At 34.4% G+C, this 14701-nt stretch overlaps 1 protein-coding gene across 3 annotated transcripts; it reads left to right on the forward strand.

The window, feature by feature from the left end:
- The first annotated feature begins 8516 nt into the window (after window positions 1–8516).
- Window positions 8517–14473, forward strand: LOC100267951 (HVA22-like protein a). Of its 3 annotated transcripts, none has more exons than XM_059735989.1 (8): window positions 8517–8848; window positions 9027–9053; window positions 9220–9342; window positions 10157–10406; window positions 10702–10776; window positions 11035–11121; window positions 11229–11309; window positions 13767–14473. In XM_059735989.1, the coding sequence occupies exons 1-8, from the start codon at window positions 8793–8795 to the stop codon at window positions 14088–14090; spliced, it is 1023 nt and encodes a 340-aa protein (XP_059591972.1). In that variant the 5' UTR covers window positions 8517–8792; the 3' UTR covers window positions 14091–14473. The 3 variants fall into 3 exon arrangements, with proteins under 3 accessions (XP_059591972.1, XP_059591973.1, XP_059591971.1); XM_059735988.1 differs by having other exon boundaries at window positions 8535–8946; XM_059735990.1 differs by lacking the exon at window positions 10702–10776.
- The last annotated feature ends 228 nt before the right edge of the window (window positions 14474–14701 follow it).

A 14701-nucleotide genomic window follows, 5' to 3' on the forward strand; every position in this document is an offset into this window, starting at 1 on the left:
ATCTCCTCCGAGGGATATCCATGACTCAAAATCCATCATCGGTTGAGAAGAGTATGCCCTAGCATAATGGTCATCTAAAAAAAATCAACCCCCGACCAAGAAAGGTGTGCCCCAATACGGTGTATCAAGCTGAATGGTCGCATATCCAATAAAAAAAACTCGCTAAGGTGGCTATGCCCCAATGTAGGGTCATATCATAACTCCTGGTCCATCACAATCAGAATGCTCTCGAACCAATCCCAAGTATTGCCCACATAAGAGCTATCAAACACAATGTGTGATGTCATGGCCTCAAGGTGGTCTTAAGACTCAGGACGTAACATCGGCTAAGGTAATAGGGTGAAAGAAATGAAAGAAAATTAGGCTCAAATAGCCAATGATAAAACCCCATACCCTCGTGTATAAAATGCAATATGTACAGAGAGTCTCATAAACTATGAATCTGAGGACGTCCAATAGAATGTATCAGTGATGAAGAAAGAATCCAAGATGAATATATCAATGATGAAAGAGAGGAAATGAATAATATCGAACTACTGATGGGATGTACAAGAGTGATGTGTGGAAAATATCAAACACGGAATATAAATAGATATGGATGAAGAACAATGTAGGCAAGGCGAATGAAATACCATGAGATGAACAAATAGATCGAAGGAAAATGAATGAGCACTAATCCACTCAAATCAAGCCATGGAGAACAGTCAATTCACCAATGTATGTAAAGATGGAGATGACAATGATCCCGGAGTCCCTAGGAAAAGGTCACTTGTCTCTCACAAGTAAAATACATAATGAAATAGGCACAAGGAGCTGAAAGCCTCCTGAAAGTTCACATACGAACTTTCATAAGCAACTGACTCAAAAGAATAGCTATCAATGACTAATATCTACACTCAATGGAGAATGGCACTGTATACATACATAAATACATGCGTTTATTACCTTTTTTTTTTTTTTTTGCGCATACTCTGAATATCAATAAATGAACTCCTCTAAGAATACATAATGAAATGGATATACTCTCAAACAAAGATGTAGGCGAACTCTCTCTGACAAGAACCTTCTCAACTAAGGATCTCCGAACCGATGTCCTTGAGATAGGAGTGGAATGGGACATGACCGTCCTCCATGCATTGAAATGTGAAAAATCATCACTCGTGGCAAAAAAAGAAACGTGATAATAAATAAAAAAATTATAGAACAAAGGATATAAACAATGAGTTATGATAAGAAATGATGGTAAGACAACAAAAAAACAAAAAAATAATGAAGAAGATGAGTCAATAAGTCCATGGCTCACGAGACTCCTAAATAAAGCATATGTACACCAAAGGGTCCTTATCCCGGTGTAAAAAGTGAGCAATGCTATAAGAAAAAAAAGACTATGATGCTCATGCGAGGCTAAAAGGGCTAGCAATGGTTCAAATGTCAATAAAGGTAATAGGGTGTGAGCTAACCAAAATGAAGGCCACCCATCTTGTAACCACAGTCTCAAACATCGTGCTCTCAAACCCTTAAATGATCAATACTGAATATCAATGTCCATCTAATATAACCACATCAACCCTCTGGAATCGTGCACCAAATTGCACTCCAAATGCTCCATAATAATCTCAAAGATAATCTTCTCAAAGCAAATTAAGTGACGATTTCATCAGGCATAACTGCTCATCACAAGCCAACTCTCATCATACAAGATCAATCTTTATACTTATGGCAAAATAAGTGACAGTCTCATCAGGCAATCGACCAATCCACATATCGTAAGCCACCCAAAGATCATAAGCCATCCCTCACCATGGGAGATCAACCATGGGCTCAAAATCCTCACACTCTACCTAGTCGAAGCAGAAAGGGGATGTGCAAAGCTAGAAAAGCTGAGGATGGAAAGGTCATATAATGGTGTCAAGGGTGATGTTGTGCAAAGCTCACAATGGGTGGATGTAGGTCAAAGCAAAGTCAATGTGTGAGTGAGGTACTACTCTGATCATAAGAAGATGGGTCACAATCTCAAACTCTCTAGGTCAAATCTCTTATCCTAGGCTAATAGGTAAAATATCCTCCATGATAGGTTAGGCCTTAAGACCACAATGTGTAAGTGAAGAGATGCCTCAAAATAAAAACACTAACATAACACATGGTGTGTGGTCATATGATGATAATCAAAATTTCGATGTATGACAAAGACTCTAAAGTCATAAAAGTGTCCACTATGAGATGGCTACAAATGTGACTAAAGAGTTTCTATCAGTGATCCAGAGAATGAATGAGGTGTGAAAAACAACATTGTCATAAGATTGATACTCCATTTATAACAAAATATCCCTAATTCACTTTCAACCAGAGCTCCATAAAGAAAAATGATAAGGTGATCAAAACAGATCTCTATAAAAAAAAAGTGTGAATGTGAAAACATGCCTTTCACCTTCCTGTAATAAAAATATCGGGTTGAAAATAAAATTAGGCAAATTGACCAAAAAATAAAGTACCGAGTCCATGATAGGTGAAGAATGTAAAAAAAAGTGAGCATGATCAATGAGCATATCCCAAAATGTCAAGTAGAAAGTGACAACAAATAGAAAGAATGTGTTGACTCAAGAAAAGAAGAGTATCTAAAGCCCTAGGGAGAAAGTGTGCTCTACTCAATGAGAGATAAGAAGAAACTAAAACCATACAACAAGGGGTGGTCCAACTGATACTCAAACTCGCACTGATATGTAAGCACTCTTTATTAGAGATCAAAAGAGGGAGTACTGGATCCGAATTGTAACTAAAGAGGCTCTGAAGGCCCTCAGATGTACCCATGTGTAGGGAAGGAAGTCTTGATTGAATGATCATAGGCTCAACCTACAAGGTCAAGGTGGCTTTAAAAAGAAAAATGGTGGACTTTAAAGGATCCCTAGTAGAAGTGATCATACCCTCCAATGGTACGCAACCTTCTCATCTCCGAAGAGATGGGACGCTTTCATGCAAGGTGGTCATCACCTCCACACATGCACTACCTCGACATCCCAAGGGGTTTCCTATGGTGAAGGCTCTCCTAATGGTTGGCATATCTCCTAATTAAAGACCAAAAAATAAAGGGAGGATTGGATCCGAACTGTAACTAAAGAGGCTTTGAAGGCCCTTAGATACACTCACGTGTAGGGAAGGAGGTCCTGATGGAAGGATCTAAGGCTCAACCTACAAGGTCTAGGTGACTCTAAAAAGAAAAATGGTGGACTTTAAAGGATCCCTAGTAGAAGCGATCGTACCCTCCGACAATACGCAATCCTCTGCACGCTTTCGAAGAGACGGGGTGCTTCCAAGCAAGGTGGTCATCATCTCCACACATGCACTACCTCGACATCCCAGAGGGTTTCCTATGGTGAAAGCTCTCACAACTCTCAACACTTAGTAGTCGACTAAAGTGCACAGTGAGTAGTGTAGGTGCATCCGAAAATCCTATGAAGCTAAAGCAAAAAAAAAAAAAAAACACTTTGATCACACAAATATCCATAAAATCTAGCTTTGGGTTATACAAGTCTTCAAAGGTCGGACTCCAATCAGCATCAATGTGTCGGCCATGTCCAAAATGCTCCCAAACATAGATATGGTCCATCGTTAGACCCTACTCCTAATAACTAGCTCAGTTGAAGAGCAAACAAAGCAACAAGTCTTATATCAAATACGAGTTCAAGGAAAACAAGGTCGACCGAGACTAGGGACTTGGAGATAAGGGGATAAGTGTGTGTCCCACATAAACAAGTAACTCATGCAATCACATGGAAGGAGAGAAGTCATGCAAAGCATATGTATATCACTCATATCTACACACAAACTAGGCAAGAATATGATAATCGAGATGAATATCTAGCAAGGATAGCATGCTCCATGATAATCAAGATAATATACAACCAGGAGAATCAATCATGTCAAGATGAATGAGATAAGAAACAAGAAGAATGTACATGTCAAGGTGAACAGAATAATCATGGCAAGAGCAGAATCGATCAATATCATCAGCATGCCAATGTCACAAATGGATATAGCAATCAAGCATACAAAATCACCACATCAAAATCCTCAATGTGCTATGATCACTCAAGCATAGAGAAGCACAAAGGGAAGGTATCCATCAATAAACTAATCAAATTCCACATTTGCCTTAACTTGAGTTCAAGTTTGACCATCTACTTATCCCCAGCGGAGTCGCTATTTTGTGGACATCGCATTTTTGCTCAATGTGTTCCCACTCGATGGCGTGACTCACTTTTTTATTTATTTATGAAAATTTGATTTTTAGAACAAGACTTGGAGTCGCTACTTATTTTTGTTTTATTTTTGAAGGGAAAAACAAAATAAGAAAGAAAAAACCCTAAGTGTGACTCTTGAAGGAAAAACAGGTCTGTGAAAAATCGAGTCTAGGTCCAAGGGTCAGGTTACTTATTGAATAGGTACGATGGTGAGCCGTAGCATTCCTCTAAGCCAGTATACATATCACCTCTACTAAACGAATTAAAGGAATTGTGATAATTAATTAATTAATTATGGATACCAAGAAAAATAATCATGCAAATGAGTATGTACAAGTTATGGTAAAAATCAATATACACAAAAATAATGATGAAATCTAATTACAAGAATATACAAAATAAATAATAAAAGAATTATGCAAAATGATTTATTGAACTAAATAAAAAAATATATTTAAAAAATTAGTTTTCCAAAAATTTTAAAGGATTTTATTAAAAACAATTTTGAATGAGTGATTTCAATTTATTTATTTACAAAATATTTTCTTCAAGTGATTTGATTCAATTTTCAAAAATGTTATTTACACTTATTGTATCAAAAGAATTTATTACAAAATTTCAATTTGGGTACAAAAATTTTTTTTACTTGCTTTTACTAGAAAAAAAAAAAAGAATTTTTACAATTTTATTTTTTAAAAAAGTATTTCAATATATTCATTTAAGAAAAGTGACTGATAAAAATTATTAAAAACTATAACTTTATTTGGAAAAGAATTTTTAATTAAAAAAATAATTTTTGGGGACAACTTTATTTACAAAACAATTTTTGGACAATTTTTATTAAACAAAGAAATTTTTGGACAATTATTATTAAAAAAATTCAAATTCTATTAAAAACAATTTTTTTTTGGATTTTTCTGAATGTTTATTAATAAAAAAACTTTCTTTTATTAAGAAAAATATTTTAAAATTATTATTTTATTAAAATATATTTACTGAATTATTCCTCTTATTTAAAAAAAAAAATTCTAATTTGTTCAATATTGAATTCTATACACACTCAATAAATATATACAAATGAATATTTACAAAACTAATAAAAATAAAACCAAATAAAAGTGGGAAATAAAATATGTACCCAAATAAACTTACAACAAGCCCAATATTTTCTTACAGTTTTTCGAGTCTCACTTTCTTCTATGAAATTTCTTGTTCCACGTGTCATAAATTCGTACTCAGCCAACAAAATTGTAGAATTAGTCAATGCAAATACAAAAATAGTTCAAATGTAAATATCTAAAAATATGTAGAATTCAAAATAATTATTCAATCCCAAATTCAAACTTCAAATTAGCCCAATAAATTTCACCAATTAAAAATGGGCTCAAATTAACAAATATAATCCAACAAAAATATCTCACATGTCATAGACCCTAATATAAAGTTTTCGAATTAATAGCCAAAATATAAGCTCAATTAATCAAATCCAAAACATGATAAATTAAAATTAATATCCCATTATCCAAGCCCAATTTAATACGCAAACTTAAATCCATAACCAAAATCAACCCTATTTAATATGCAAACTCACATCCAAAATATACTACAATATTATATCATATCCAAATTAAATAATTAAAATGAGCACAACCATATAAATTATCAATTAATTGAACCCAAATTAGCCAATTCTAAATTAATTCACCAATAATAAATTATCCCAAATTTCATATTAATTTACCAACAACAAATTAACCTAAATTCCATACTAATTAACAAAGCCCAAACATAAGGCCCACAAACAAACATAAATGCACAAACTCAATTTCAACAACAATTACTATTAAAATTAAATCAAGAAAAATAAATAAATAATAATAATAAGAAGAACAACGAGTGTAATGGTAAAGCGAGAGAATGAGAGAAAAGGGGAGGGGGTCATTGGGCGGTAGTGGCTCGTTGGTGACGACTGGCCGATGACCCTACTGGTGACAGTGAGGGTTGACAGGTTTTTGGGAAACAAAATAAAAAAAAAATAGAATGGGAGGAAGAAAATGGGGATGGAGGGATGCCGGAAAAGGCGTCAATAGGAATGGGTGTTGGAGTGGAGAGCTGCAAGGAGAAGAAAAAAAAAATGCAAGAAAAAATGGGTATTGACCCGTGTGAGAGAAGAAAAAGAAAAAAAAATGGGGAGAAGAAATGGGTTGCCGACTAGGAATGCCAGTCGTGCAAAGGAGAGAAGGGGAGGAAGAAGAGCCAGAATGGAGAGGGAAGGGGGACAAAAAAAAATTGGGGGGGCACCATGCCTTGGGAATAGGGGAAAAGAAATAAAAAAAAGGAAAGAAAAAATGATGAAGAGTGCAGATTGGAGGGCCTTGGACATGGGGGTATGGAGGGTAGGTGAGGGTAGGTAGGGTGAGGAAAAAGAGAAAGAGAGAGGAGAAAGGAGAGAGGAGAGAGAAAATAAATAAATAAATGAAATATAAATATAAATATAAAAATATAATATAATATAATATAATAATAATAACAAATAAAAATAAAAGTAAAACAATTTACAAAATAATAAAAATTAAGAATTAAAGGGTGAGTGGGTAAAAAATATTACATGTAATCGGGATTTAAAATCTAATGACAAAATTGGGCTCAAAATTAATGTAAAATAAAATTGAGACAAATTTTAGGGTCTATAGGTCTTAATTCTTTATTGAAGTGGATTTTATCAAACTAAAAACAAATTTAACTAAATAATAGTTTCTACATTTAATTGGGTAAGTTAATTAAAAAAGCTTATTATTTAGGTAAGACATTAATATAAGGAAAAAAAAAGTGTGCTTTTGTACCCTTATATTAAAATAATCACAAAATAGGAATCCTTTTAAAATAATTCAAATTTCATATACTCATCGATTAAATGTAGTACCTAGAATGATTAAAGATAATACCTATATTATTAGAATGTAGTATTTGAATGGTCAAACCAAAAAGTATATAAAATACTAATTATTTTGAAATGACTATTTGAAATTTATATTTTACAAAAAAAACTCTTATTATAAAAGCTTTATTTTAATAAATGTAAGAAGCTATTTTGTATTTAATAAAACTTTTATATTAAAGTTTTTTTTTTCTCGAGCTCGACTTCTATTTAAACTAAATAACAAATAATAACCAAAAGGAGTTTATTAAATTTTTTTTTTTGAAAAAAAAAATCATTTAATTTTTTAGAAGCCAATTCAAGTAAGGGTTTAAGTGTTATACAGTTGCTTGATAGTTATGAGAAATAGATTATTAAACATTATAAATTGTTTTTAAAGGTTAAACATGGTTTGTAAGGATGTTTAGGTAGAACTCTTAAATGTGACTAATACTCTTAAATACTCTTAAATGCCCTATTAATTAATCTTTCAATTCAATAAATTAATTTTATAAGTTACTTCAAACTCATTTAATTTATTTTAATTTTTTGATATCGATATAAAATAATTTGAAAATACGTAAATTTCTAATTAATTTTAATTATATTTATTTTCTTTGGTATTTTTTTGTAGGATAACCAAAAATGGGAAAATGATTTTCTTTAATACTTTATTTTCTTTCTTTTAAAAAACACTGTCAAACAAATCCTAATTTTTCAAATAAACTTGATGTGTTCCTCCTTTTGCCTTGTTCTTGGGGGTGTTTAATTGTGTTGATTTTTGGTATGTTGTATTATTTTGTTGTAGTTAATAGTTTCTAATTACAATATACAATGTAAATTACAATAAAACAAGAAAGAAAATAAATTAATTTTGTTTTTATAAGATGGTAATACCTATATTTTTATAACATCTATAAAATCATATAAATAGTCTTAGAAATTATTAACTTTTAACTATTATTATTTATTTTTAAAAAATAAATCAATTAATGTTAGTATTTATATTTTTATAATATTTATAAAAAAATATAATTTATGATTTTATTATATTATTAATATTCACATTTTATTAAAAATATTTATTTTTAAAATTTATTTGTAATTAAAAATAGTTTTTATTTAAAAAAAATATTTGAATTAAATTTAATTTATATTATATAAATTGAATTTACAATTTGTGCTTTTTACAAAATTGAAATAAATAATTATTTTTGAAAACAACTTATCTAAACAAATCTTTAATTTTAAAATTTTTAAAAATAATTTATATTAAAGAATCAAAATATCTCATGGTTTAAAATTTTATTTACAAGTGAGATTTTATTTTGATTGGAAACACTTTTCATTCTATTCCCATTGTTAGAGGGAATGAAATTGTTGGAGGGGAATGAAAGAGAAGAGGAAGGAGAAAAGGAATGAGAAAGGAATGAGGTGATTCCACTCTTCATTCCGCGTAACAAACACGCCCACAGAGTTCTTCTTGGTATCTTGTTGCTCCCAGTCTTCTCTTCGGTCTCTTATAAACACTAAAAAGTACTCCAAAAGAGCACACTTCAAGAATCTTCTTCGTTTTTCTCCTTCCCTTTCTCTTCACGGATAAGCTGAGAAAGCCCAGCTCATTCCTCAATTCCAAGATGGGTGTTATGAATGTTCTCAAATTCTCAGCTGCATGCTTTGATCTTCTTGGCTGGTATGGTGTCCACGCATTTTCTCGCCATGGAAAATTTTGGAAATGAAGTGGAATTCTGTGTTTGAGTACAAAACTGGGATTTGCTTTGATTTCTCCATGTTCGTTTTATCTCTTTTGTTTGAATTGCCCACATTCTTGTGATTATTGTTTGTTAATTTGTTTGGATTTCTACTTGCAGGCCTCTCTTTGCACTGGGTTATCCTCTGTAAGTGTTCGTCTTAAGACTCAAGATATGATAATTTGTTTACTCTTTTCTTGTCCTATGAATTCCTAGTTCGGTCATATATGTTTATTGTGTTGAGAAACTGAAAAAGCAAAGGATTATTAGTTACTACCATAATAATCATCAACATCATCTTGGTTCTTCACAGATGTTCTTCAATTTGGGTAATTGAGACTAACTCAATCTCAGACTTTCGGAAGTTGGTGACGTATTGGGTTCTATTTTCCTTGATTTCACTCTTTGATCATGCTTTTGCCAAGCTCCTTGAATGGTAATTTTGCTCAACTGCATTATACTATATGTAACCCTGTGTGGTTCATTTCTTTGCCTATTGGGAATTTGGAGTTGCTTTTTTCACTTTTCTTCCCTGTGACAATAATGGAGACGCTTAATGTTACAGGCCTCCATGTATTCTATTTCCCTCATTTCTCTGCTTTGACAAATGCCCACAATCTGATTAGCAGACAGGTTATAACATCTGAAAAACAAGTGGTTTATTTTGGTTTTTTTAAGGACGATAATTTTCATTTGGACAAATGGTCTAAAGGGGTATTGATGTTTGGCTGAATTCATGGAATTTTCTTAGCTAATATGGGATTTATTATCGATTTCAAGATAATTGTAGATATTGTAGATATTGTAGAAATTGATGAAATATAAACGATGAAATGGGACTTACTGTCCTGTTTGAAAGCATGGATGAACTTATTTCCATGGAATTTGTCTGCCTTGAAATTAAATTAAGCTTTATGCATCATTTGGATGCTAAGAAACAAATGGAAAAAAAAAAATTCAGAATCTGACAGGTTTGTGTATGGAAACTGGATTTAATCTCTTAGTTGAAGCTTAATTGGGGCAAATGCAGATCATCTTTGGACCCATTGAAAGCTCTAATCTGTTTACAATTCTAATGTTAAAACTGGATTCTTTGTTTCCTTTTTGTAACTGGTGTCTAAAAAATCGGTGTGTAGTTTGTTTTTTCTTGGAAGATCAGATGATTACATGATCATTTTTTCTACTTGCCTTATCATCATGAGATTATGTATTTTTTTTACTATGTTATTTTCTTATATAATGCATGTCAGGATACCATTCTGGCCTTACATAAAGCTGATGATCATCTGCTGCCTGGTGATGCCTCATTTTGATGGTTCATATTATGTCTATCAACACCTTGTTCATCCATGCTTGTCCATGGTCACACAAGTTGTCATGAATTGGCTCTTCAATGAATCAAAAAAGTTGTCTCCTAGCAGAGAAAACTTTCTTGTTGCAGCAGATCAATATATTAAAGAGAATGGAGCTGAAGCTTTGGAGAAACTCCTTGCTAGTAAGGTATGCCATTATATGTAGGCTTATCAACAAGTCAAACAGCGAGTTTTGTTTGAGATGTTCAGGTAAAAATGAATATAGCAGGTTGTCTAGCATTGTTTGATCTAAATTCATGTACATGTCTATATGGACTTATGTTCTCCTTTTTGCACATATGCATGTGCATTTAGATTTATGTAACCATACGTGCATAATCAGATTCAAATGTGATAGCCCGGTAAAATCATGTCTTCTGGAAACATGTTGGCTGTGGTTTCTCTCCCACTGTCCTCTTCTTTATACATGACTTTTGCTTCAGTTGAAGAGCACAAAGTCTAATGTTGAAGTGACAGAGATTAAAGAACCTGTAGCACCGGAGAAAAAAGTGGAACAGGTAAGTAGTCTAATGTGGCTATTTCATTTCTAGGGAGTTGGATCCCCAGAGAAATGTTGCTTATGTAGATTACTAATCCATTTCACTCAATGGCCTTGGTTTTCATAGAAAACCACTTTATGTATGTTTCTTTGATTAAATGATATTTTGATAGAAAACCAATCCATACTTTTCAAAATAATAATATATTGATACATGTTTTTGCAATTCATGAATTCCTTTGATGATTGATCATTCTCACCTTTTTTCTCACTGCAGTGGCAGTGTGAAGAGCTCAATGTTGCTCAAAAGGAGATCCGAGTAGTTGAAGTAACAGAGATAAAAAATAGGGATGGAGCAAAGCAGGTAAGTTTTCCTTTTTATTTACAAAGAAGCTTGTCTTTACACAAGGATTATTATTATTGAGACATGGGTGTTGAATGGTTTTGGATTTTTGCTCAAATCATGTGAAGTGTGAAGGTCCTAATGTTGCTAAGGAGGAGATCAAAGTGACAAAAGTAGCACAGAGAACATTTGGTGGTACGGCAAAGTGGGTAAGGTTTCTTGATATATTTAAATGGAACCTCATATTTCACTAAGATTAATTTTGCCCCTACAAACATATTCGGATACAAGTTGAAGACAAATTTCCAGATATCGATAAAATTTAGACATGAGTAATGAATGAGCTTAGAAACATGCACAACTCTTGTGTGAAATGCAATGAGAGTGGAAAATAGCTAAGATGAAAAATGGCCTAATATTGTTTTGTAGTTACCCCAACAACTTCAGTAATTTTTGTCATCCTTTATGAATGGAAAGTGCAGTCCCTTTAGTAATTCAGTGTATTCACAATTGGGTGAGGCATATCAGCATTACTGTCTTGTACCTAAGTCAACCTTTGGCAATGATCATGTGACATCTCACATTGGATAGGGGAGAAAGTTCCTAACGCTATATAAGTATGGACTTCTCTTAACCTTGTAGACGCGTTTTAAATCCGTAAGAACTCATTTGGGTCCAAAACGGATAATATTTACATGGTTGGGAGCGAATCGTTACAAATGGTATCAGAGCTAATCCCTGACCTTGATGTGAGGTTTGTTTAGCCCTATAAGGGTGTTTGTCTGTTTGGCCCCACAATTCCATGGGACACAATGAGGATGTTGTGTTTGCATGGGGGGGGGGGGGGGGGGGGTTTGTGACATCTCACATCGGATAGGGGGGAAATGGACTCATCTTAACCCTATAGACGGGTTTTAAAGTCGTGAGGGTCCCTTTGGGCCCAAAGTAGACAATATCTACACGGTTGTGCGCGAATCGTTACAAATGGTATCAAAGTAGATCTCCGACCTCAATGTGGGGGTTGGCCCCGATGGGGTGTTTATTTGTTTGGCCCCGCAATCTCGTGGAATACAACGAGGACGTTGTGTCTGCATGAGGGGGGGGGCGCTGTTTGTGACATCCCACATCGGATAGGGGAGAAAGTTCCTGACGCTATATAAGTATGGACTTCTCTTAACCCTGTAAACGCGTTTTAAAGCCGTGAGGGCCCATTTGGGTCCAAAACGGACAATATCTACACGATTGTGAGCAGATCGTTATAAATGGTATTAGAGTCGATCTCTGACCTCGATGTGGGTGTTGGTCCCGTAGGGGTGTTTGTTTGTTTGGCTCCGCAATCCCGTGGGACACAACGAGGACGTTGTGTCTACATGAGGGGATGTTTGTGACATCCCACATCGGATAAAAGGGAAAGTTATTGGCGTTATATAAGTATGGACTCCTCTTAACCTTGTAGACTCGTTTTAAAGTCGTGAGGACCCCTTTAGGTCCAAAGCGGACAATATTTACATGGTTGGGAGTAGGCCGTTACAAAAATGGTATTAGAGCCAATTTCCGACCTCGATGTGGGGGTTAGCCCCATAGGGGTGTTCGTTTATTTGGCCCCGCAATCCTGTGGAACACAACGAGGACATTGGTGGTACGGCAAAGTGGGTAAGGTTTCTTGATATATTTAAATGGAACCTCATATTTCACTAGGATTAATTTTGCCCCTACAAACATATTCGGATACAAGTTAAAGACAAATTTCCAGATATCAATAAAATTTAGACATGAGTAATGAATGAGCTTAGAAACATGCACAACTCTTGTGTGAAATGCAATGAGAGTGGAAAATAGCTAAGATGAAAAATGGCCTAATATTGTTTTGTAGTTACCCCCAACAACTTCAGTAATTTTTGTCATCCTTTATGAATGGAAAGCGCAGTCCCTTCAGTAATTCAGTGTATTCACAACTGGGTGAGGCATATCAGCATTACTGTCTTGTACCTAAGTCGACCTTTGACAAGGATGCCTTGACATGTGTCTGACTTTTGTCAACCCCATTATTCCCTTGATCATAGGATATATGTCATGTAGTATCCTCTTCATCTTGAAAGAGTGAAGTAGTGGTCATACTCTTTCCTCTGAGTCCATCATGATGCAATTCTGGCTCATTGGGCTGAGTGGAAGGATTCCCTTCTGCTTCAAATCATAGGGACCTATGCCATGGTCAGCCTCTTTAATTCAAAGGATTGAAGTACTCAAATCCATTTTTTTGCATCCATCTTAGTCATGCATTGATGTCTCATGGTTAACCAGGAAGATCGAGCTTCCATCCATGACATCGGCATCTACAGGGCTATAACACCCCCCTTCCTTGGCATAAGACATCATCACTCTGGTTATCTGTAGAACCATGGAGGTTGGAACTCTAATTATTGCATACGGTTCTTGATGTTTAGTCAATATACCATAGGATTTTAAGTATCATGCCCATGTTTGTTTACCAGATATATGGCTTACCAAAATGAGGGACTGATTATGGTCCTAAGTACCCTTTTCCCATTAATTTCTTGCCTCTTATCAAAACTATGCTCTGCTGAGATTATGTCTTTTAGAGTCCAAAATCAGGGCAAACCAACAAACAGCATTATGTCAACTTCTACAAACTGCTACATTTTCAGGTTAAACGAACAGAGTTAAATCTTGGTGAAACTAAAAGTACTACAACCTGTGCTGAGGAGATAGCAGAAAGGCCAGCTGGACTGTTGAATTCCCATCTTCAAGGGGAGAGACATAAGGCCACTTCTGAGCAGCTGAATGCCAAAAACCAGGCAACCAAAACCAATGGTTCCCCATCTGCTTCAGTGGAAAACAAATCTGATCAGACCAAAAACAATGGAATCTCAGCTTCTTCGACAGTGAAGAGACCCGGTGAACAACACAAGTGTGCATCTAGCAATGGACTGGAGCAGAAGAATAACAAAATCAGGAGGAGAAGGCGCTAGTCCCTGAGACTTGCAAGGCCATCAGAAGAACTTAAAGCAAAGTGGTGGTAGAATGAAAGACTGGGGATCATGGTACAATATCTGTAATGTGAGCTGCACTAGTGAGCTTGACATGGACTCTCATCTTAATGGAAGGAGGCACTTTAATAGGATAAACTATAACGCAGCTGTCTGACTTGGATGTTTCTTCAGACTATTGATACGTACAAATGGTTTTAGATAGAAATATACAGGCCATTGGAGGGTGTTCACTGATGCCTCTATTTTTGTTTTATGAATTAAAAACAGTATTTCCATGTTCAGTATAGGATTCTTGGTAAGAGGGATGTCTAATCCAGCTATGGAGGATCAGTTCAAAATTCTACCCCTTGAACATTAGTCTATTGGATCAGATCAAAACTATGTTGTGAACGATAATGGATAGGAATCCTTGTGGGTCTCCGGTCATATAAAGCTTTAGTTCATGCACTGACATTTCTGCTCCATCTTCCCAAGGTGACATCTTTCTTTGAGAAGCATATAATAAATATAGTAAAGGATTTTACTTACATTACAAAAATCTTGAAAATACCCAAAAACGAACCACTTGTTTAGTTGATGCATGGCTGGTT

Source organism: Vitis vinifera, chromosome 3 (genome assembly GCF_030704535.1).
Source record: "Vitis vinifera cultivar Pinot Noir 40024 chromosome 3, ASM3070453v1".
Taxonomy (NCBI): domain Eukaryota; kingdom Viridiplantae; phylum Streptophyta; class Magnoliopsida; order Vitales; family Vitaceae; genus Vitis; species Vitis vinifera.

Coding starts and splice junctions, on each gene's coding strand:
- LOC100267951 (XM_059735989.1), top strand. CDS start 8,793: ATGGGTGTTATGAATGTTCTCAAATTCTCAGCTGCATGCTTTGATCTT. Junction 10,407..10,701: donor AGAAACTCCTTGCTAGTAAG/GTATGCCATTAT, acceptor CTTTTGCTTCAG/TTGAAGAGCACAAAGTCTAA. Junction 10,777..11,034: donor CGGAGAAAAAAGTGGAACAG/GTAAGTAGTCTA, acceptor TTCTCACTGCAG/TGGCAGTGTGAAGAGCTCAA.